This window comes from Ammospiza caudacuta, chromosome 10, assembly GCF_027887145.1.
Source record: "Ammospiza caudacuta isolate bAmmCau1 chromosome 10, bAmmCau1.pri, whole genome shotgun sequence".
Classification (NCBI taxonomy): domain Eukaryota; kingdom Metazoa; phylum Chordata; class Aves; order Passeriformes; family Passerellidae; genus Ammospiza; species Ammospiza caudacuta.
Genome location: NC_080602.1, coordinates 3,644,466 through 3,667,455, shown reverse-complemented (window position 1 = coordinate 3,667,455; position 22,990 = coordinate 3,644,466). Strand labels below are relative to the sequence as shown.

At 52.2% G+C, this 22,990-nt stretch overlaps 1 protein-coding gene across 1 annotated transcript; it reads left to right on the top strand.

The window, feature by feature from the left end:
* Positions 1-2,795: 2,795 nt before the first annotated feature.
* LOC131562114 (thrombopoietin receptor-like) lies at positions 2,796-21,956 on the top strand. Its single transcript, XM_058811687.1, has 10 exons — positions 2,796-2,864; positions 2,944-3,006; positions 19,777-19,939; positions 20,102-20,231; positions 20,489-20,661; positions 20,765-20,907; positions 21,049-21,208; positions 21,375-21,462; positions 21,581-21,672; positions 21,754-21,956. The coding sequence occupies exons 1-10, from the start codon at positions 2,796-2,798 to the stop codon at positions 21,954-21,956; spliced, it is 1,284 nt and encodes a 427-aa protein (XP_058667670.1).
* The last annotated feature ends 1,034 nt before the right edge of the window (positions 21,957-22,990 follow it).

Below are 22,990 nucleotides of genomic sequence, written 5' to 3'. Positions count from 1 at the left end.
TTGGGGGCAGCTGAGCTGGTTTTGGGGGAAACGGGGGCATTTTGGGGGCTCCGAGATGAATGCTGGGATCACCTGGGGGCATTTTGGGGCTCCCGAGTGGGTTTTCGGGGCACTTGGAGGCATTTGGACAGTCCCGGAGGGATGCTGAGCTGAACTTGTGGCCGTTGCAGCTCAGCAAGGAAAGAAAAGGTAAAACAGAAAGCCTGAAAGCCAGGCAGAAAGAAATTCCTAATTTTTAACCCCAAAAATGCCGGTTGGAGCCCTAAACACTTCCAGATTTTCTCCCTGCAAGGACCCAAAATTCCCATTTCCCCCCCTTTCTCAGGCCCTACAAATGCAGGATTTTACCCCAAAAATCCGGAGATCCATCGCTGAAAGATTCGGGTTTTGAAGCCCAGAAATGCCGGGCTTGAACCCCAAACAATCCGATTTTGAACCCCAAATCTTCCCCAATTTGTTTCGCCTTCCAGGGCCCAAAGGTCCCGGTCTGGAACCCCCAGAGTCGCGATTTTCAAGCCAAACATTCCCAGGTTTTCACCCCCAAAATCCCCACCCAAATGCATGCCCAGAACGGGGGGGATTGAAGCCCAAAAGCCCCGACTTTTCGGGCCGGAGTTCCGGGAATTTCCCGCCAAAATGCCCCGGATGTTTCCCGCCAAAATGCTCAGGGCTTGCGGGCGCGGCAATGGTGGCGGCGGGATCGGCCCGGCTCAGGTTGGGGGTGTCCGCGGGGGGGTTGGGGGGAATCGGGGGGATTTTGGGGCTGCTGGGGGGATCGGGGGGCTGCCAGGCCGGTTTTGGGGTGAATCGGGGCCGTTTCTGGACTCCCATCGAGCGCGGCCGAACCGAGCGCGGCATAGGCGGCGGCGGGAAGGGGGCGGGGGGGCAGCGGCGGCGGGAGCGGCCGGGGCGGGGCGGAGGTGTCCGGGGGGGATTTTGGGGGGATTTGCGGGGACTCTGGGACAATTGGGGGGATTTTGGGGCTCCGAGGCCGGTTTTGGGGGGGATTTGGGTGGGTTCTGGGCTCTCATAAGCGGCGCCGAGCCAAGCGCGGCAGAGGCGGCGGCGGGGGACGGGGGGCGCAGCAGCGGGAGCAGCCGGGCCAGGGTGGAGGCGTCCGGGGGGGGATTTAGGGGGAATTGGGGGGGATTTGGGGATGGTAGCCGAGGCTGGAGGGGTCCTGAGGCGATTTTGGGGGTAGTTGAGGCTTTTTGGGGGGAACTGGGGGGGGGGTTTGGGGCTCCCGGGTGAGGTTTTGGGGGGGTCCGTGAGGGGTCGTGGGGGTCCTGGATGGGATTTGGGGAGATGGGAGGGATTTTGGGGTGAATGTGGGGGATTTGGGGGCCGGCAGGTGAATCTTGGGGGGGAATTGGGCCATTGTGGGGGTCCCGAGTTGCTTTTCCCAATCTTTACCCCCAAGTTCCCGATATTTCGGCCGTCGGTGCCTGCGCCCGTTCCCCGCTGGCCCCACAAGCCCCACGTCCGAGCCCCACGCGCCCCCGGGACGGCCCCTGCGTCTGCCCCAACATGGAAAAGGGGAGCGCAGAAATAAATAGAGGAAAACATCTTGGATTGTTTCTTTCGTTTTCATTTCACTTCTGGAAAGCTGTTTCTGTTTTCCAGGAATCTTCTCCTGTCTGCTCTTCCCAAGAATCTCTCATGGAGAACAAGGTCAAGCTTCTGTCGCAAGATTTGCCACCAGGAAATGATGCCACTGGTGAAGTTTTCATGGTGACTGTTTGTGCTTGCTTAGGGCTAATTTTGGGAGGAAACCTCCAAAAGGGGTCCGCCTAGAAAGCGAATTCAAGTGGCCCCTGCCCCTACTAGTTCAGGAAAAGACTTCCCTTGAGAAAAGTGAAAAAAAACCCAGTTTATTTAACAAGTAAAGTATTCACAAGCATGAAAAATGAATAATATTAAATAAAGTCTCGGACAGTGCTGAAGAGATGGCAAATTCAGGAAGTCCTTTTTGTGGGTTGTAGTTGGCTCCCTCGGTCTCTTCTAAGTCCCTCTGGTGCTGGAATGCAGCGTCCCAGAGCTCGGGGGGCCACAGGTGTGAGCTGCTGCTGCCGGTGTTTGTCTGGGTTTTCAGTCCCAGAGCAGGTGTAAACAGTTCCAAGAAAAAGGAAAGTCACAGTTCCTCCACAGAAAGAGGAACTTCTCTTCCTAAGCTAGCTAAAACCAAATTGCTAGAGCTGGGCTGTGAAGGCACCGGGAAATTTCCACATCTGGGCACTGGCAGTCCAGCAAACACCAGAGCTGGATGGTGCTGGTGCCAGAACCTGCAAATTTCCAAATTTTGGCTGTCTGTGCCAGCAAATCGCTGCACTTGGGCTGTGCCAGCACCAGGAAGTTTTCAGATCTGGGCGCTGGCGCTGCCAGCCAACACCAGATGTGGGTGGCGTCATTGCCAGCGACAGAAATCTGCCAGATTTGGGCTCTGCTGGCACCGGGAAATTTCCAAATCTGGGTTCTGGTTACATGAAACACAAGATGTGGGGGCGGTGCCAGAGCCAGTAGCAGGAAGCTGCCACAGGTTTTGGATTTCTGTGCCAGCAAATTGCTGCACTTGGGCTGTGCCAGAATAGGGAAATTTCCAGATCTGGGCACTGGCAGTGCCAGCAAACAGCCCATTTCAGGCTCCAGGAAGGACTGGATCTGGATGCCTTCCTCTTTTCTTTCCTTCTTTCCTTCCTTCTTTCCTGGGGTCCTGCGGCCAGCAAACTCCCGATTGGGCAGTGCTGGCAAGGGGAAATTGCCAGGTTTTAGCTTTCTTTGCCAGCAAATTGCTGGACATGGGTGGTGCTAGAAGAGAGAAATTTCCAGATGTGGGCACTGACAGCGCCAGCGCACACCAGATCTGGGTGAGGGATGAGCTGGCACTGAGAAATTTCCTGATGGTAATTTTCTGTGCCAGCAAATTGCTGGAATTGTGCTGTGCAGGCATCTGAAAAATTCCGGATCTGGGTACTGGCGGTGTCAGCACACGAGATCGGGTTGCTGTCGGTACCAGATCTTTGCTTGGTTTTGACTTTCTTTGCCAGCAAGTTGCTGCACTTGAGCTGTGCCAGAATATGGAAATAACAAGATGTGGAAACTGGCAGTGCCAGCAAACACCACATTTCAGGAAGGATTGGATCTGGACCCGTTCCCTCCCTGCCTCCCTCCCTCCACAAGGTGCCAGAGGGGCTGGACAGCAGCCAGGCAGAAAGGGACCTGGGGGCACTGATGGACAGCAGGCTGGACATGAGCCAGCAGAGTGCCCAGGTGGCCAAGGAGGCCAATGGCTCCTGGCCTGGATCAGGAATGGTGTGGCCAGCAGGACCAGGGCAGGGATTCTTCCCCTGTGCTCAGCACTGCTTGGGCAGCACCTCGAGTGCTGTTTGCAGTTCTGGGCCCCCCAATTTTGGAAGGACATGGAGGGGCTGGAGCGTGTCCAGAGAAGGGCAACAAGGCTGGGGAGGGGTGTGGAGCACAAGTCCTGTGAGGAGCAGCTGAGGGAGCTGCTGGGGTTGTTTATCCTGGAGGAGAGGAGGCTCAGGGCAGACAAGGCAGTGTCAGGGCACAGGGTGGACTTGATGATCTCCATGGCCTGTTCCACCCTTGCTGATTCTGGGATTCTCTGAAACCACCCTTGGAGCAGTTGCAGGATGAGCCCTGGGCCTCCTGTTCAGAAGCTCCAGCAGCCCAGGTCCCTCAGCTTCTCCTGCCAGCCCCAAAGCCCATCCTGTCAGTCCTGCAGAGCCTCTGCAGCTCCTCCTCACTGCCCAGAACAGGGAGCCCCAGAGCCAGACACAGCAGCCCAGATGTGCCCCCCTGGCCTGGGGTGCCGCTGGCAAGGGAGCAGCACCAGGCACTGCAGGAGCCTGCAGACAATTGATCTGAAGGCCAAAGCTCCTTAGCTCCTTCTGAAAGAGCAGGAACAGTTCCTCATTCCAGAGTGGTGGAATGCTGGGCACCGCAGCTCCGGGTGAGGACTGGACACAAGTTTGCTCCCACTGAGTGCTGGGATGGGTTCTGCAGGAGCTCTGGGCTCCTGTGCTTGCCAGGCACAATGAGGAGAGAAGGAGCCAAGTGCACTGATGTGGGAAATGGGTTTGTAGAAAGTTTTTAGAGCCTAATAGAAGGCCCACAAAATATGAATCTGTATATAAATCTTGAGACAAGGAATGCTAACTTAAAATTTTCCATGGAATAGGACAGATATTGTTGATAGAGTAATGGAGCTAGAAAAATATTTCTAAAGATGGCCTTGCAAATAAGATTTTGGAAAAACAGAGCTATGAAAGATGCATTGTAGTGGGACCCACAAGGGGTATTTTTAAATAATTGGCTTTAACGCATCTACAACATGGCATGGCAAAAGGCTGAAAGACCAAGAAACACTTATAATGTAAAATATTTAGGAAGTAGTTGGCTTCTGATTGTGATGGCGTGAATGATAACATCTGTATTGTCTCACCCTTCTCATGAGACTGAAAATGGAATAAAAGTTTTTAAAACACCTCTCAGTTGCCCCATCTCTAGGTCAAGAAAAGAGTATTATCCAACACACTGACACACCTTTGCCTTAAGCATAGCCCAGCCTGGACCAAACACACTGAAAGGTTTCCCCTGTGGCCCATGTCTCGAAACATCAGGTCTGCTGTTTGACAACTCAGGTTGGGTTTGTGTCAAGGAGTTCCCTCAGAAATACTGGGTTTGTCTTCCTCTGTGCCTTCCCCTCAGCAGCCTTGGGGATGCTCCTGTGTGAAGCCATCTGTCTCACACAGTTTGAGACAACTTCAAACAGGATATTGTGCAAGAAGTTGTCTCCTCTAAAGTGTGCCAACAATCCCTTTCCAGCAATAGGAAATTATTACTGATAGATGAAAGTGGAAAACCCCCAACAGTTTATTATCAAACAGAATCCCCCATGACACGCGTTCCAAGAAGGCGCCGGGGTCTCTCTCGGAAGAACAGGAGCTGTCACGGAGCAGTTCCAGCAGCTGATGGAAGCTCGGGGACTCATCCGGTGTCGGCTTTCTCCCACGGCAGAGCTCCATGGGGCGGGCAGGGCAGTGAAGCAGCTGGGCTGGAGCCCCTCGCTGCCTTGTCTCCCCGGCGTGGCTCAGCTCACAGACTCTCGGGCTGGGAGCGGGGCCGCTCCGCTCCTGCCGGCACCGTGTCCCTGGGCTTGGACAAACAGTTTCCTGCCAGGAGAGCCCTGCACACTGCTCCACAGATCTTTCATAAAGGCCCAAACCAACACCAAACACTCTGTCTGCAGCAGCTTTGCACAAAGGGCTGCAGCAATCCGGGACAGCTGCAAGTGAGTGTCGGAAGGCTCTTGTCTTGTTCCTGTCAGCAGAATTCTTGATGATCTGATGCAGTTTTATTCAGATGTAACATGAGAGCGGAGGTTTTTTGTTAAAATATTTCATGATGAGTAACAAGCCTTGGGTGCATGAGGTACAGGACTGACATGCCAAAGCATGAGCATATCCTCCAAAGGGGCCAGTTTAATTGCCCATTTTATTACTCTTGTAATTACTCCACACTAATAAGGAAAACCAAGCTCTGCTTGGAGGCAAAACAGGCATGGGATACACTACAGTCCCTCGCAGGCTCAGCAGGGCTGGCAGTGACACAGCAGGCCGTCTGCTTCATTGTGAACCACTACAGAGCTGCGTCCCAATGTGGTTTAGGTAGCGTGGTATAATTAAGAGCTCCCTTTCTGCAGTAGATACAAAAAGGAGATCCCAAATGATCTTCTGCAAACAAGGTGCAAACAACACAGCTGCACTGCTGTCCCGGATAAATATACATACAGGTGACTTTGCCAAAGCAGTGCATCATTTCCCAGTGAAATACATGACCTTTTCTTAGCTATGGAATTGTGATTGAAGACACCTGTGAGCCAGATCAGTGGGAGATTGCAAAGGAGCAAAGCTTTGGGATTTGGGCACACTTCTCTTGGTTTCTTTGCTCAGGCCTTTGGTGAGCACAGAACACACCTAGGTAGAAAACCTTTGACTAGACAGGATCTTTTGGATCCATTGTCCCCCACACAGGTCAACAGGTGACTCTGCTGTAATGCCAAGAAACAAAGAGCAGCACAAATAACACAAAGATAACATGGACAAAGAGGAAGAGGAGAGGCCCAATGAGGAAAGGATGTGGTGAGACACTGGCACATCGAGTGAGCTGCACTCCCATAATCTCTAGGCTAGCAGGCCCTGGTCTCACATTCTCCTTTTGGTTTTTTCAATTTTGTTTATTTATTTACTTTTTTTCATCATCAAAATAAAATATATAGAATTAAAAATACGTCATCAAAACTTAAAGACAGAATCAAACCACATTAATTCAAAACTACATCGAAAGATCAGAACATATGTACAGCTGTAACTATGAAGCCTAACGCATCAATCCTAATCTGCAAACACTCTTCATACAGGCGGTATTATAGTGACTTGAGTGGGCTGCTGCTGGTGAGAGAGAGACGGTGAATCTTGTATCTTGATCAGAAGGCTTGATTTATTAATATATGACATAATACATTATAGTTATACTAAAAAGAATATAAAGAGAGGTTTGCAGAGTTGCTAGTTAAGCTAAGAATAGATAGAAAAGAATTTACAACAAAGTTGTGTCCAGGGACTCAGTCCCCTGGCTTGCACTGATGATTGGCTCTTAATTATAAACATAGAAAATGAGCTAATCAAGGTGAATCTTATTGCATTCTACAGCAGCTGATAATAATTGTTTACTTTGTCTTCAGAGACTTCTGGCTTCCCAAAGACACAGAAATCCAAAAGGAAAGATTTCTGTAGAGAAATGTCTGCGACACAGGCGGCAGCTTCTTCCTGACTTTGGAGGACAGGGAGCTCTTCTGGAGGGGAGGCGAGGACTTTGTGGGTGAGGGAACGTCAGAAGTGTCCAGAGAAAACTTCTCGGTAAGACTGTAACCAGCCAGATCTGCAAAATGGAGACACAAAGTTTAACAGAGAGGCAAAGTTTAACAGAGGCCACAATGCAAACCTAAAGCATCTGAAGCTCCATATTTCATGGGACACATTTCCTGGAAATGTCCAAACAGCTGCACAGGGAAACATGCTCCTGCTGGCAGACACTGAGGCAGGCCAGGGCAAACCCTGAGCCACTTGCCCAGAGCTGGCACAGGCCCAGCCTGGCCTCTGGGCTGCCCTGGGACAGCAGGGAGCCCAGAGCCCTGTGCTCCCCAGGAATGGCTCAGCTGCACATGCACCCTCCTGCTCCTCTGCCTGCCCCACAGCTCAGCAGCCCCACAGCTCCAGGGGCACTGGCAGCAGCACAGCTCATTGCAGGGGCACATGCAGGGCACAGCTGTTCCCTGGCAATGTGCACAGCCTCTCTGGGCTGCCACAAGACCCTTCCTGCCAGCAGAGATTGGCCCAGCTCCCCCCTCACCTCTGTGTGAGGCTGAGCCATGATTGCCTTCACCTTATCCTCCATCTGGAGTTGCTTCAGGCCCCCCATGCCATGACTAGGAAGGGCAATGGAGAGAGCAGGGGCAGATGCACACCCTTCCTTAGGATTTTGTCATTTTTGGCACAGCTAAAAAGGGAAATCCAGAGGTGTCCAACTCAGCGCTTCCTCAGCCTTCTGGAGAACATCTCACCTTCACCAGCCCAGCATTTTGGAGAGGTTTTCCCGCACATGTGGAGGCTTGCTGGCAGCACATTCCTTCAGCTGGGTGCCCATCACCTTGCAGAGGGCAGAGGCCAGCTTGGTGGCCACGGTGCGGACGCTGGCGCTCCGCACAGGCAGCGCCTTGTTCTCCAGGCAGGGCCAGAGCACGGGCAGGGCGTCGCGCTGGGCGACTCCAGGGCTCCTGGCATGAACCCCCTGCACAAGCACTGCCGGGACAGAGACACAGCTCCTTACCCACCAGCCTCACTGCAACAAGGATCTGCCTCTGCTTCTGCTTCTTGCCAGCCTCTCTGGCCAAGAGCAGCAAAACAGCACCCAGAGCCCCTTGGTCCAGAAAGGGGCAAAGCAGCTGAGCATCCTGGAAACAGAACCACCAACCCCTCAGCACTAATTGCTCTCACCAGAGCCTTGTCCCTGCGGCAGACTTCCTACCTTTACTAAATTATTTCACAATCTCTGCATGAGCAATGAATGAAATGTCCAATTGCCTTTGATTTCCATTAAGAAGTTGTCTAAACCCACACTGAAGATTTGGAAATGCACCATAGAGAGGAAATGGAGAGATTTCTAATAAAAGGGATGATTCCATTTTTGTAACTTTGATGCCAAGTGCCAAATGTCTAATCTGGCTCTTCCCTGTGCTCAGTGGCACACAGCAAAGGGCAGGGTTAGAACACACCTCAAAACTCCAGCCCACCAGAGATGGCTGCTGCCTGACAGCTGGATGAGAAACATCAGTGACCAGCTGGGGTCTTTGGCAGAATGCTTTTGGGGCTTCCAGCAAAGACCTGGTTCAAATCTCAGGGTGTCTTAGATAATTACCCAGACCCCATTGCCTTGGCATTTGGGCATTTTCACATTTTAATGCCACTTCCCCTCCCAATGTTAATGGCATTTTTCTTATAATGTCCACTCAAATAGGGGCACAGAGAAAGAAAAATGCTACACAGGGGACTGAAATGTAACCAAAACATGAGTGTTTTCTCATATTGTCTCTGAAATCTCTCTGCCCATTTTCTGAACTGAACTATATCAAACACAGACAAATATTTACTACCAACAGGCTTCTTGCATGGCAGATTTGGCTGAGAGAACAAAAAACTGAAATGCTCTGGAGACCATTCTTGTTTTCTGATCACACAAAATGTTATCTAGCAGCCATTTAATATATTGTGGTGGAAGAGACTTCATTTTCTCTATGCTGTTAATCCGTCAGCAGTCATCAAAATTGAAACAGCTCCTGCAAGTACCCAAAACCAATTCTGCTAAGCAGGAAAGGGTTATGGTGCCCATTTTAAACTGGGAATTCATTTGAGTTTAAATGTAATTAAAGACATCGGTGACTACTGAACATGAGGAACAGGTGTCTGTCTGTAAATCTCAGAGGGAACATCTGCTTTTTCTAAAGTAGTCCTAATTTATGGCTAATTCCTTAATTTGAAAAAGAGATCAAAAGAACTGCTAAACTAAATTCCCTATTGCTGGAGATCTACTTTATTCAAATGCTCTTTACAGGGCCTTTGACATTCCGAATTGCTGAACATGCCTTTTTGAGATTCCTAATGAAGACACAAAGTGTATTAAACCTTGCATTCAAAGATGTTGGCATAATTAGCAGTGCTTTTAGCCCCAGTTAAAGCAAGGCTATCAATCGTCTTTACTGCTATATATTGAGATTATCCTTTTTCCATTCCTTGGCTCTGGCTGACACAGCAAGCTCCTCTGAGGAATCAATTATCAGCTGCATTTGTAGCATTTTGGACAGCGCTGACCCAGGCAGACACTGTTTGCACACCCTGAAAGGCTCAGTCCAAGGCCCCTCTGACAGCACAGGCAGGAGCCTCAGCACTCTGCTTCTGTCCCTGTGCCCCAGAGGCTGCCTTGCACTAAACCCGTGCCTCTGGTACCTCTGTTGAGTTCTGACCTAAGCTGTGACCCCCAGGCCCTGCACGGTTCAGCCTCAAAACTTTCCAAGAGAAAAACAAGAATTCTGTGAGGACAAAACAAACTGATGCCCTGAAACAGCATTTGCCACCATTTCCCCTCAAAGATCACAGATGCCCCTGAGCTCCCCAGAGAGGAGCCAGCTGGGGCATTTTTAGCCTTCCCTTTGCTGGAGGTGGTTCTGAGATGCCCCAGTGAGAGCTCAGCCCCAGGCCGAGCGCCGCCCCCATCTCAGGTGCTGCCCAGCTCTGCAGCAGCCAGGGAAAACCTGCCAAACCCACCTGCCTTGGCCATGGGGCAGCAGGGACACGCTCAGCACCTCCTGGTTTGGAGGAGCTGCTCTGCTGTCTGCTCACAGGCATTCCCTGTAAATGCTCCCTGGGAAGAGCTCTGGGCTCAGAAGGGGAGGCCAAGCCTGTGATACGCTCGGTGACATCCAGCAGGGCTTGGCCACTCAGGTGATTCCATTGGTAGCTGAACTCTTTCAGCAGGGACACTTCATCTACAAGGGAAACACACGTTCCTGCTCACTTTTCTCAGGTCATAGGAGAAAGGGCAGGGCCAATCCCATTTTATAAAATAAAGTACATTTCTGCTGTGTTTTGAATCCTTTTCTTCTTTCCTTCCAGCCTACTTGGCAGGGTTTTAAATTCCAAAAGAAAAGCTCTCCTCTTACATTTGTAAATCCAAAGTTATCTGCTGTAGCAGGAGCTGTGTTAAAACATTTCACATCAGGGACCTCAGGAGTTCAGTCACATGGAAGCAGTGAAAAGGTTTTGCATCCCAGAGCACAAAGGAAGAGCCCCATACTTGGGTCACAGAAAGGCACCGAGTCAAGACAGTTCCTGAGTTCAGAGAGCAGCTGGGGAGGAGAAAGTGGAAGCTCCCCTTGAAGACATGCCTCTTCAACACTCCTTTTTTCAGGCATATTTCCCCAGTGCAGCATTCTCAGAGCTGACATAAATCTGTGTGGCAAAGGAGTTTAGAGCAGCCCTTGCCTATGTAGTTAATTGCTGTGGCCATCTTGCCCCACGCAAAACAACACGTGGAACAAGGCATCATTGACAGCTGGGTTTATACGTGTTTGTTCTAAAGAAATGAACTTGGGGAATCACAAGTTCCCCTTTGAACATAGAAGACAAAGAAGAAAAGTGGAAAATAGGCAGCTAATGCCTCTAATGTAGAGCCTCCCAGGTGGCTGCCCTGCAGAAGCTCTGATGGGTCAGTGTCCCTTCATGCCAACAGCAAAGCTGTTCATTTGGGAAGTCAGACGGGGCCCAAGCAAACTCCAAACCCCCTTTGCCTCTGAACTATAGCAGAGCTGCAGCCCAGGACTTGCTCTTCAGACAAGCAGCACAGAGCCAAGGGCTCCTGGGACTGTTGGGAAATGCTGATCCCATTCCAGCCTGTTGGGGATGGTGCATAAGGACTGCACCTGCACAGCCTCTGGCGGGTGTCAGCTGCAGTGTTCCCCAGACAAGAGCAGCTGTCGAGGCACTCAGCGCTCTCTTGTGCAGGAGAGACAGAGACGAAGCTGAGGAGAGTCCCTGCCAGGGCTCAGCCTTACCCAAATGAGCAATGGATTCTCCCAGTGCTTTCACAGCTGCCCCACAAACCCTGGGATCCTTTGAGTTCAGGTTCTTTGTTATTCATTCCACCAAACCAATGATCACCGGGTTCAAGGCATCTTTCAGGGCCCCTGTGATTTCAGCCAGCACATCCAGCACCCTATGCTTCACTTTCTTGTGGCTGTCAGATATTCTCAGGACAAAATAATCAAAAATCTGTGAAGAGAACAAGCAATGTGAAAGCTGGATTCAAATGCCCCTGTTTGAAGAGTGGCTGTAGCAGTCAGCAATGTCAAAGATGAAAGTGATCCTTTCTGTCAGGTCAGCACTCGCTTGCACAATTTCACTGTTTTCCTGTGGGCCACTCAATGGAATGGTGGCACAGCCTCATGCTGGTTGAAAGATTTTCTTCTGTTTTTAGGAGGTTTGGCTGGGGACTGAATGGTTGCTATGGTATTTCTCTCCATCTATAAATCATTAAATCAATTCCATTTTTTAATGCTAAAGAGTACCTTTGCTTTGAATGGAAGCAGATGTTTACAATGCCTGGTTTTCTATACAGTTGCCTCAAGTACTGAGGGCAATTATGATTTTGCCAAAGCTATGGCTGGAGGAGATCTAAGTTTTCTTTGTTTGTCTCAGAGGCAGTGTCTGGAGAAGAGCAGGGCCCTGATCAACTCTTCCAGGATCCAGACAATTTCTCTAAGTAACAGGTGGACTTCTGAAATGCAATGTGCTGTACAGCTCTCATTAGAGCAGGTTCAGTCCCTTGACAGCCACATTATCAGGCAGCTTTCCCTGGAGAAAGGGAAAAAGCAGCTACTGGGAGGAGAAGGCAGAGATGAGTCCTTAGCTGTTTTCCTCCTTTTCCAAAGAGAAAAAAAGACTCCCAAGATGTCTTTACCAAGAGGAATAGGAACAAGGATGGAAATGAGTAGCCAGAGCTGTGCCTGTGTAAGACAAGATGGAGTATATAGAAGTATTCTTAAATAAAACAACTGGGTTTAAACCAACCCAGCCTGATACTTCTCTTCCCTGTGCAAACCCATTTTTGGTCTGGAGAACAATTGCCATGCTTTCAGGGGCTGGATTCCCTTCACTTCACCCAGCTGGGAGTAGGAGAGAGCAGCAGTTACACCAGCAGAAAATTCTGCCATCATCTGATGAACAGCATCAATAGGCACCTGCCAGACAAATACAGCTGGACTGAAATAACTTGTCCTGAAGCCTGGACCTGAATTACATTTGTCTGGGTGAGAGGGACCAGCGTGTCCCAAACAGCCAGGACAGAGTGCCAAGACACACTGAATTAACTTTGCTGCTACAGGCTGAGGAAAGGAGCTAAAGGAAAGGAGCAGTGAAGATACCCTACATACTTGGGCAATGTTAGTGGAGATGAGCTGGGGGCTGGTTTTGCACAGGTCTCGGAGGAGTTCCACTCCTTCCATCCGTGCCTGAAACCCCTTGGCTTCCAGGAGATGGTGAAGCTTCTGGAGCAGCTCCGTTTCTTCCACAGCTGGAGGTGACGTGACCTGGGCTTGTGCACGGGGTAGGAGGTGTCCATCAGAGGGAGATTTCACCCTGGGAAATAAAACCAAATGAGGACCTGGTGGTGATAATTATCATAGCATGGCATCCCCATAGTGGAAATAATTAGCATGGGCTCCATGATTCCAGAAGGCTGATCAATCACTCTATCATACTATACTATACTATACTATACTATACTATACTATACTATACTATACTATACTATACTATACTATACTATACTATACTGAAACTCATTGCCCTCACAGACAGTCTGATACAGACAGACCAGATTGGGCAATTGAATCCAAAACACCATCACCAGTGGCCAATTAAGAAATTACCCTTTGGTAAACAAATCTCCATAACACATTCCACGTGTTCACAACAACAGGTGCAGCAAGTGAGGATAAGAATTGTTTCTCATTCTTTTCTCTGATCTTCTCACAGCCTTCCCCAGAAAAATGCCTGGCAAAGTTGTGCCTGCTGCTCTCTATGGAGACAGCTGCAGCCACAGACAATACCTGCAGTTAATTGTGAGCAAAACATCTTGAGCAGCTTTCCTAATTATGTGATTTCAAGCTGCAAAGTCATGGGGCTCTGAAGAACAACATGGACCTCATGACAATCATTACAGGAGACAATCTGCAAGTGACATTCTCACCACTGCTCACTCAGGAAAGCCAAGGATGAGATGCATCTGATCTATCTTCAGATGGCTGCCAGGGCACACAGGTCACTTTGCTTTGTGGAGAAAGAGAGACACTACTGCCAAGTTTAAATGCCTCCTCATATGGGACGTGTGTGTCTTAGAATAAGGGAACTCATCACTCTGGAGAATTGTCTCTGCAACCAGGCATGACAATCTGGAAAAGTAGCTCAGATGCATTCTGAACAGATAAACAGGGCCATATTTGAAAGATTCAGAAAATCAGTAAGAGAGATAAAAACAGAAGCCAGACATCCCAGAACTACACTCACATTTCATTTGCTTCCCTGGAGACCAGATGCACAGCTTCACAACCCCACCGGGAACAATTCTCCTGATCAACCTGTCTCTTCCATGAGCACAGGAAGATGCCAGCTGTGCTACTGAGGCATGTGGTCACTTTCCTGCCACTGCTGAGCAGGACAGAGCTAAATAAATCCCCTCTGCTATCAGAGCAGAACAGGTACAAGCAGCTCTGCAGCTGCCATGAAGAGACAGCAAGGAGCAAATTCCTGTCTTAAATGCTGATTGCAGCACAGGGGGAAATAAACCAAACATGCTGTCCATCAAGCAGATTACGTGAAGGACAGGAATTTCAAAGCAAAAAGTGCACATTGAGACACCTGTTGACTGAAGTTGTTCAGGAATTGCCTTGCTCCTTACTACTCAAACTTGGCACTGTTTGAGGGTAAGGAAACCACGATTCTGCCAGGCCAAACCACACGGATGAGAACTGCATCTTTGTGGAAGGGCATCTTGCTTCCAGACTGAGATTTCTCATCAAAACACCCATCTGAAAAAGACTCCACTCAGGTGAAAAAAAGCCCTGTTTGAATTTACTTGTCCCAAGTCATGCAGCAGAAACTTGGCTCTCTCCCAGCCTCCACAGCACTGCCCTTGCCACTGCACTGGATCGTCTGAGCTGCCACCAATGGGTGTCTGTTTGTCTCTCCATTTTTGTGGAAACCCCTCCAGAGAAGTTGTGTTCAGCACAATGCACAAGTAGACATTTTTTATCCTAGAGCATTTGTAGGGAAAGGAAACAATCTGTGGCATTGGTCATTTCTGCCAGACAGTTTTTCCTGAGGAAGAGGCATGTAAAGCTTGCCATGTGCTTTGTCACATCTGACAAAAGTGCTCAGCACCGTTTGCCAGCAGACAATGTGGCCTGGGGCTCCTCTGAGCCATCGTTCCTCTCCTTCACCGGCTCCTTGACAGATGGGCCTTCAGCCTTCTGGTTTTCCATCCCCGACAAAGACACAGAGAAACCCCATCAATCTTTAGAGTATAAACCAGGAAATTCCCTGTTGAAAACACAAGTTAAAACCAGGATCACTGCTACCAAGGCTTAGGGAAACATTTCCTAACTTACAGATGAAAACAGACCAGAGATTCAGTGATGCCAACTCTTCGTTTTCAATAGCCCAAGGCAGGTTATGGGTGCTACCAGACTCAGCAGCAGTCTAAAATCCCAAATTCCTTAGTCTTGAGCATAAATGGGAATAATGCAAACTGGCAGGCAATGAGTGTTTGTGAAGGAAGCAGCAGAACAAACTGGACTCTTTGGGGGTTGGCCCAGTGTGTTGGAAGTTGATTTGGTTCAACACTCACTCTCCCTGTGCCTGCACAAAGGCAGGCTCCCTTCTATAACGTCAATAGAAAAAATAAAATTGCCTCCCTCAAACAAACAAAGGATTTTTCACTGGATGCTGCTGAATTCACCAAGCTTCTTCCAGCCCCACATGGCTGGACAGCAGGGCAGTATTCCCAAAAGACAGACAGTCATTGTAGTAACTAGGCTTGGACATCTTTTGTAAATTTGGGAATTTTCTTGGCACTACTACTTCCAGTGTCCTTTGCAAAGACTCTGTTATCTTCAGAAGCACAATTCTCACTTAATTGCTTTAGAGGGGGCAGGGTAGGGAGAGCATGGTGGGTGCTTACGCTTAAATGTAAATCCATTTTCTCCTCTTTCCCTTTCCTCTTTGTGACAAGTATTGAAAATATTCAAAACCCCACTTTTCCCTAGTAATATCAGTTCCTTTGTGGTCTGCAGATGAACAGGCTGAGGATTAACAGCTCATTCCCAGGAGCAAAATGATTCAGCAGAAGAGGAATGAGCTAAAGACAGATTGGGTATGTTTGATCTCATATTAGCAGAGGCAATACTTGCACAAAGGAGACATTTCTCCTGCCCAGCACTTACTTTCTTCTTAATTCTTGTCAGAATATCTTCCAGGTCACGGGGGGAAAGAGATTGTTCCAAAACTGTTTTAAATTGTTGAATATTGAGCAACATCTTCACCATCTCCTGTCCATAATGCCTAAGGAAGGAAGGAATGAAGGAAGGAAACAAAACAAAAGTGAACAAACACAGGAAGAGCGTTACCAGAAGAGACTGATACCTTAAACTCATCAGGTGCAATCCCTGCATAAGAAGGCATTGCCTACTCAGCAAAGAGGGAGATTTCCCTCACTTGACACTGCACAGTGCTGTCAGCTGAACACAAGAGGCAAGAGGAGAATGTGGGGCCACAGAAAAATACCATTTCACTCTGAAACTGGGGGTGTGCTTCTGTGGCATCAAAGCATCCCAGAGACCAAGCAAAACACATCTGCTTTGTTGTCAGAGCCTGTTAGCAGTGTCTTGCTGCCATTGCACAATAATTTGCCTTTCTTTACCTGGCAGGGAAGCCAGGACAAAACACCTCATGCATCCTCTTGATAATTCTATACTATGGGTATGCACAGGGACAGCTGGTTGCTCTGGTGTTCTTGGCAGCTATTCATGGGAATTTCATCACCAAAGGAAGGGGATTTTGGTGATTTGGGTTGATTTTGCCAGTAGGAAACCACAGTTTTCTTCAAGAAGAAGTTTGGAACTCACTGAGCCACAGATAACAGCATTCTAGAAATCTCCAGAACAGGTTTAGAAAGACTGAATATTTTGGCTAAAGACCCCTGAAATATTTCTAGAAAGTCTGAAGTTAATGAAAAATGGATGTTGGGATCCTTCAGTGATGAACATTAGCCAACACTTTGGCTTTGTGTTGTGCACCTAAGGCCAAACAAAAGTGTTGGACTGGCTGATCTGAGCTCTTTTGATCTCAGTAAAGAATCCTTCAAGCCACAGGAAAAAGGTGGCAATGCTCCTTTTTGCTGGCCAGCCTCAGGTTTCCCAGCACAGCCATTTGCCCAGGCAGCCCAGAGCAGTGGTCACAGTGCCAAGGCTGACAGAGCTCAAGAAGAGTTTGGACAATGCTCTCAAGCACATGGAGCGACTCTTGGGGTCACTGCACATGGCCAGGAGATGGACTCGATGACCCTGATGGACCCTTCCAACTCAGCATATTCCATGGTTCTGTGACCCTTATTCACACCGTGAGGTAACTTCATATTCCCTTTAGTTTCCACTCTTGTGTGGTTTCACCTTTACAGCCAGACACAAAGCGGTTTTCCTGTTTTGGGAGGTGGAATGAAGATCATTACTTGTGTCCTTGTGGCAGTCCTGAGCAAGCTTCCCTGCCACGTGTGGCAGCCTCTCAGCCCTGGGGGTGCCTGCGAGCTGGGTGACTCCAATTCTCTCCACCAGGGACAGGAGGAGTTGGGCCGCACACTCGCGCACCGGGGCGGGGCGGCTGCTGGGGAGGAGAGAGCAAACCCTGGGCACAGGGACAAGGAGCAGCGGCAGCGCCGGCCTTGGCCAGAGCTGCTCCCTGCCCTTGCTGGGGGAAGGAGCCCGGGCTCTCCCTGCGCCTTCAGACACCTGCACAAGGCTCTGTCCTCAGCTAAACACAAAGGTAGCATTGCACACTAGGCCTGCCTGCACGGAAGAGGGAGGAATTCAGTCTCCCTGCACTGTCTGATACTCAGTTTCTTTCACAGTATTTGCTCGGAGTAAGATTAAAGAAATAGATGACATATGAATAATTTAGAAATTAAGGACAATTGATGCTGACCCATCAGAGGACACCCAGTACACAGAGCTACAGCAGGACTGAGGCTCTTTCCACCCATTTATCCCCAAATCTGCAGACCTTTGGAAAACAACAAATGCAGGGAAAACACGTGGTGGGCTGTGAAGTTGCAGAATATCCAGCAATGCAGCCTGTTTCTGCTGTGGGGCTTGGCAATGGATCCATCTCAATGTTTTACCCTATTGCAAAGCTGAGGAAAGGGGGGCAGGCAGTTTAGCCAGGCTGCCCTGTTCTAGAGAGTGTCTCTTGGGAACTATCAGGCCCAGCACCAACATTTAAGGCAGCATTTGCTCCAACTGTCCCATGGCTGTCAGCCTGTGGAGGTGCCTGTAGAGTGATTCATCTTCTCAAGGCTAACATGAAACATCAGTTTGCATAGAAAGTAGAGCTCTAAGCCAGGACAGTTATACAAGACTCCTTTGGCAGGAGCTGCACCTGCTGTGCAGGCTGTGCCACACCCAGCAGATTGTCCCCCATGTGCTCCACGTCCCAGCAAGGACCCTCCTCATTTCCCAAGTTAGTGGCATCATGAGGAGACATGGTTTTCCCAGGGCCTCTGTGGTTAGAGCTGTGAAATACCAAACACTGCTCACAGCTGCAATTGCAATTGCCCCTCTGCCCACAAAAGCACAAGGCTCTATCCTTGGCCTTTGCAGGCACTTTCACTTCCCCATCAGTCACCACATCTAGGAAAATCTGACAGACTGGGAGAACTCCAGGAAGCAGCAGGAAGCTGAGTCAGAGGAGCTTTAGTTTGGGTATCAGGAAAAAGGGTTTTTCACCCAGAGGGTGGCTGGGCACTGGAACAGGCTCCCCAGGGCAGTGGTCACAGCACCAAGCCTGACAGGGCTGAAGGAGCATTTGGACAGCAATCTCAGGAACTTGGTGTGACCCTTGGGCTGCTCTGGGCAAGGCCAGGAGCTGGACTCCATGGTCCTGATGGGCCCCTTCCAGCTCCCCATATTCTACACTTCTGTGATTCTGAGAACTGATGGGCTGCAGGAGGGCAGAAACAGGTGACGAGAGGACAGAAGTGAGGTTGGTTGGAGAATCAAGTCACTGAGTTCATAGAAGATGCAGGATACAGGACCCTTCCCTCCAACCATTCCCATTCTCTTCTCCCTCCCACACACACAAAGGTGAAGAATATCACTAAAAGAAGAAGAACCTACTTGACTCCCATGTCCATGAGAGCAGTCATTGCTCGTGCAGGAGTCACATTCTCCACCAGGATCCCCAGGGTCTGACTGGCTGCTTTCTGAACAAATTCTGGGGAGCTGGACACCATCTGGAGAAGGACCCGAGCAACCTCATCCACCTCAGAGTCCATGTCCTTCTTCAAGGTCACAGAGAGCTCTCCCAGAGTGACAATGGCAGAGCAGGACACCTTGGAACGGAGGTTGGTCACCTGGGGAAGCCATGAGGGGAAACATAAGAATCACCTTGAAAAGAAAACCAGTTGCCTTCAGGAGAAGTCCCAGGAAATGACAACACATCCCACTGTGTCCAGGGTAACATACAAGTACAGGAAGAGCTGGAGAGCACAAGCACAGAAAGGCACTTACTCTGGCACCAATTTCTGGCCTCAGACCTGCTCACTTCAGGGCTAAAATAAAAATTTCATTCAGTGTTCTACTTAACACTTCTAAAATGTCCACTGCTTTCAGTTTAGGCCCTTTTACTAGAAAATTAAAGCAAGGGCTGCTTTCAAATCATCAAGGCACAAGTCATAAAGATAAAAGAGTCAGGTGCTCCTGTTCCAAAAAGCAACACCAGCAGTTGAAGCACTCAGCCAGGAAACAGAAAACACAGGCTCAGGTCTACAGAATAATTTGCATTGTTGAATTACAGCTTGGGCAGAAACTGGGACTCTGGGAAATAACATCATCAGTGTCTCAATTTCTGCCTTTGCACTCAAAGATGAGTGTCAGATACCCGACCTGCCAGTAAATACAGCTGCATGTGCCCACAGATCCTACAGATAGCTGACAGAAACTAGAAATCTCAGGTCTAAAACCAGAAATGAAGGCAGACCCTGAGCACACATAGAGATGAACAAGCACATACCTACTCTACACACCGTGTATGAAGTATGGGGGACAATTCAGAACAATGTTCTCACCTCGCTGGTAACTGCCAAGCAAACCTCACGGAGGCTTCAAAGCAGGACCTCTGAATGGGACCCAGCCAGGTGTTGGATGGTGAAGAGTCCCTTCTCGTTCAGCTCCCTGCAAGGCAGAAGATTGATTTTTCTCTCCACCAAGGCAGCACCCTCTGAAATGAGCAGCACTGGGACAGGTACATAGAGGTGTCAGGGATGGGCAGGGGCATTTGGAGCCTGCAGTTGCTCCTCAGCTTGGCCCCTCTCCTGCAGAGGCTGGTCCAGGCCAACACTTGGGTGGTGCTCCGGGGCCTTGGAGCCAGGGGTGAGGTACCACATCTGTACCAGCTGTGCAGCAAGCCCGACGGTACCTCCATGGACGGCGTCTGGGGGCCCTGGTCGCAGGCTCTGGCTGCAGAGACCCCCCACTCCTCCGGTGAGCAGCCATCCCCTCTGCAGGGTGCTGGCAGCAGCAGCAGGGAGGCACCCACGCCTGGGGCTGCAGGGCTGGGGGTCCTGTTGTAGCAAGGTGTGACTCCCAAGTTTTGGGGGGCCAAGGGGAAGCAGCCCCCTCCCTGTCCTGGCTCTCCCTGCCCAGGAGACATCGGGCTGTGCTGCAGAACCCCTGACCTGCGGCACGTGCGCTGCGAGCGGGGCTGGGACCCTGCAGAGCCCCACAGCTCCCACCAGCTCCTCTACCGGCCACCTCCGAGCGGGGCTGGCACAAGGTAAGGGGCATGGCAGGCAGGTGGCACCCATGCAGGCACATCCCAGAGACCACTGGTCCTGCTGCGTCCCAATATCCCACACTGGGCCCCTTGCCCATGCCCTGCTCTGTCCTGCCCTTCCACCACCAATCTCATACCCCCTCACCACATTGCACCTCCAACTACAAGCAGCAGTAGCTTTCCTGGGGAAGAGCAGGAGGACTGCTGGCTGTGGGTATGCTTTGGTGAGACACTCTGGCTCCCCACTCCTCCCACAGGGAAGATGCATGGCAACAGTGCGAGGAGGTAAGCAGGGGGGCACAGGGCACCTATGCCTGCACCTTCCAGCCCAAGGCTGGCAGTGCCATCTCTGTCCTGGTGAATGTCACCAGGACCCACATGCTGCCCACACTCAGCTACTTCAAGGAGCCCTTTTGGCTGCACCAGGCTGGTGAGTCCCAGTGCCACCGCAGCCCCTGCTTGGCTCACAGGGGACACAGTGTCCCCTGTCCCGTTTCACAGGAGCGACAAATGCCTATCCCCAACACCAGCAGTGCTCACAGATGCCCCACAGCTTGTGCAGGCAACAGCGTCGCAGGGCCGGCTGAGCCTGCAGTGGCTGCCGCCCCTGGAGCTGCCTGCAGAGCAGCTGGACTACCAGGTCCGCTATGCCATGGAGAACAGCCATGACTGGAAGGCAAGGCCTGCCCAGGGTACCCCGAGCAGCGCTGACCCCTCCGCTGCTGACACACGGCAGGCGCGGGGTCGGGCCAAGCGGGACCCGCCCCTTGGTGCCAGCCCACAGCAGCCCTGCCTCCAGCTCGGCTCTGCCCCGCAGGTCCTGCAGGTTCCGCGAGCAGCGAGGAAAGAGGTCCTGGAGCTGCGGCCAGGCTCCCGCTACCCCGCGCAGGTGCGGGCCCGGCCCAGCGGGCCGTGGTACCGGGGCAGCTGGAGCGCCGGGCCCAAACCCGTTGTGGTTGATGCCGTGGCCGATGCGGGTAAGGGGCAGGGCTGGAGGCTGCGGCCGCAGGAGCCACACGGCTGACGGCAAGAGGCGGACAGTGCTGGAAATGGGGAGGGGGGCACGGGGCAGGGGGCTGCGAGGGGCTCAGAGATGGTGGCTCTGGGAAAGGCTACAGTTCCGGCATTCCTCCTCCGATGCAGGCTGGCTCATCCCCAGTGTTACGGTGGTGCCGCTGCTCTTCTCAGCAGTGCTCCTGGGGCTGCGCTGCACCTTCCCCTCCCTCTACAGGTAAGGGCTGTGCCAGGGGCAGGCGGGGGGGTCCAGCACCAAGCCTGGGCACCTTGCATGGGGCATTAGGGCACCTCAAGTCTGAGGGTCAATTCGATGCCCCTTCCTGCGTAGCCAGCAACATGAAGCAGAAACTCTGGCCGCCCGTTCCTGAGCTGCACCGTGCTCTGGGCAGCTTCCTCCAGGAAAGCAGCAAACACGGCCAGGTGAGTGGGTGGGCAGGGCGACTCAGCTGCTCCCGGGGGCAGCTCGAAGGGCAGCCCCTACCCCGTCCACTCCATGTCGCCCCAGGCCATGCTTTCGACAAGCAGCCGCCGGAGGAGACCGTCCTGCCCTGCCTGCTGGAGGTGCTGCCCGGCCCGCGGCGTGAGGCGGGCCCGCCGCCGGAGCACGCTGGGGGCCGCTTGTCCAGCACCGACATCGCCAACCAGTCCTACCTGCTCATGAGCGGCTGGGAGCCGCGGGCAGCCATGACCGCACCCACCCCGCCATAAACTCCTGTTTTCCCCCGAGCCCCCGCCTGGTTCCTCCTGCGCCGCCGCGCCCCCGGCCCGGATCGCCTCACCTTAGCAAGAACGCCCCGCCCTGGTCCCGCCCGGTCCCGTCCCCGGTCCCGTCCCCGGTCCCGCCCGGTCCCGTCCCCGGTCCCGTCCCCGGTCCCGCCCCCTCACTTCACGCGCGGAGCGCTCCGCCCCGTCCCGCGGCTCAGCCAATCGCGTTGCGTCGCGCGGCCGTCGCCGGACAGTGCGCGGCCGGTGGGTGTGAAGCGGCCAAGCGCGGCCCCGTCCGCCCGCCATTTGAAATGCTGCGGGGCGGCCGAGCGGCGGCGGCGCCGCTGAGGTGAGCGTGCCACAGGGCCGGAGAGGCGGCCTGGAGGCGCAGTCCCGAGAGGGGAGGCTGTGGTGAGGCGGGCAGGGGAAGGGAGAATGTCGCTTATCGGAGGGAGCCCCAAAGAGCGGCTGGAAGAGGTGCCGGCTGATCAAGGAGCCCCGAGGAGCGGAGGGAGGGCGTATCGGCTGACGGAGTGTCCCGAGGAGCGCCTGGGGAGAGTGGGGGTGTGCTTTGGCGGGGAGGAGCGGCCGGAGCGCTTGCACGGTCCGGTGGGGGGAGGCCGGCGGGGCTGTCGGAGCAGGCTCAGCCCGGCCGCTGGGCACGGCTAACCCCGCCCGCCCGCAGGACCACGGCGCAGTTCCTGTTGGAGGCGGACCTGCACGGGCTGCTGAAGCTGGACACGCTGATCCCGACCGCGCCGCCTGCGCGATGGCAGCGCAAGGCCAAGGAGAGCGGCCCCGGGCCCAGCCCTGTCGGCGTGTCGCCCCTGAAGCCGGCCAGTCGCTCCCACAGCTCCAGCAAGACGCCGTCCACGACAGCCGGTGAGCGCCGGCCACCGGCGGCAGAGGTTGAGTGTGGGAGCCTGGCCCAGGCTGCTTGTCCGTAGCCACGGGGCTCTGGGCTCCCTGCCACGCTGCCCTACTGGCTGCTGCTCAGGCAGGAGGAGGTGGGCTGTGCTCCTGACAGCCACCCACCT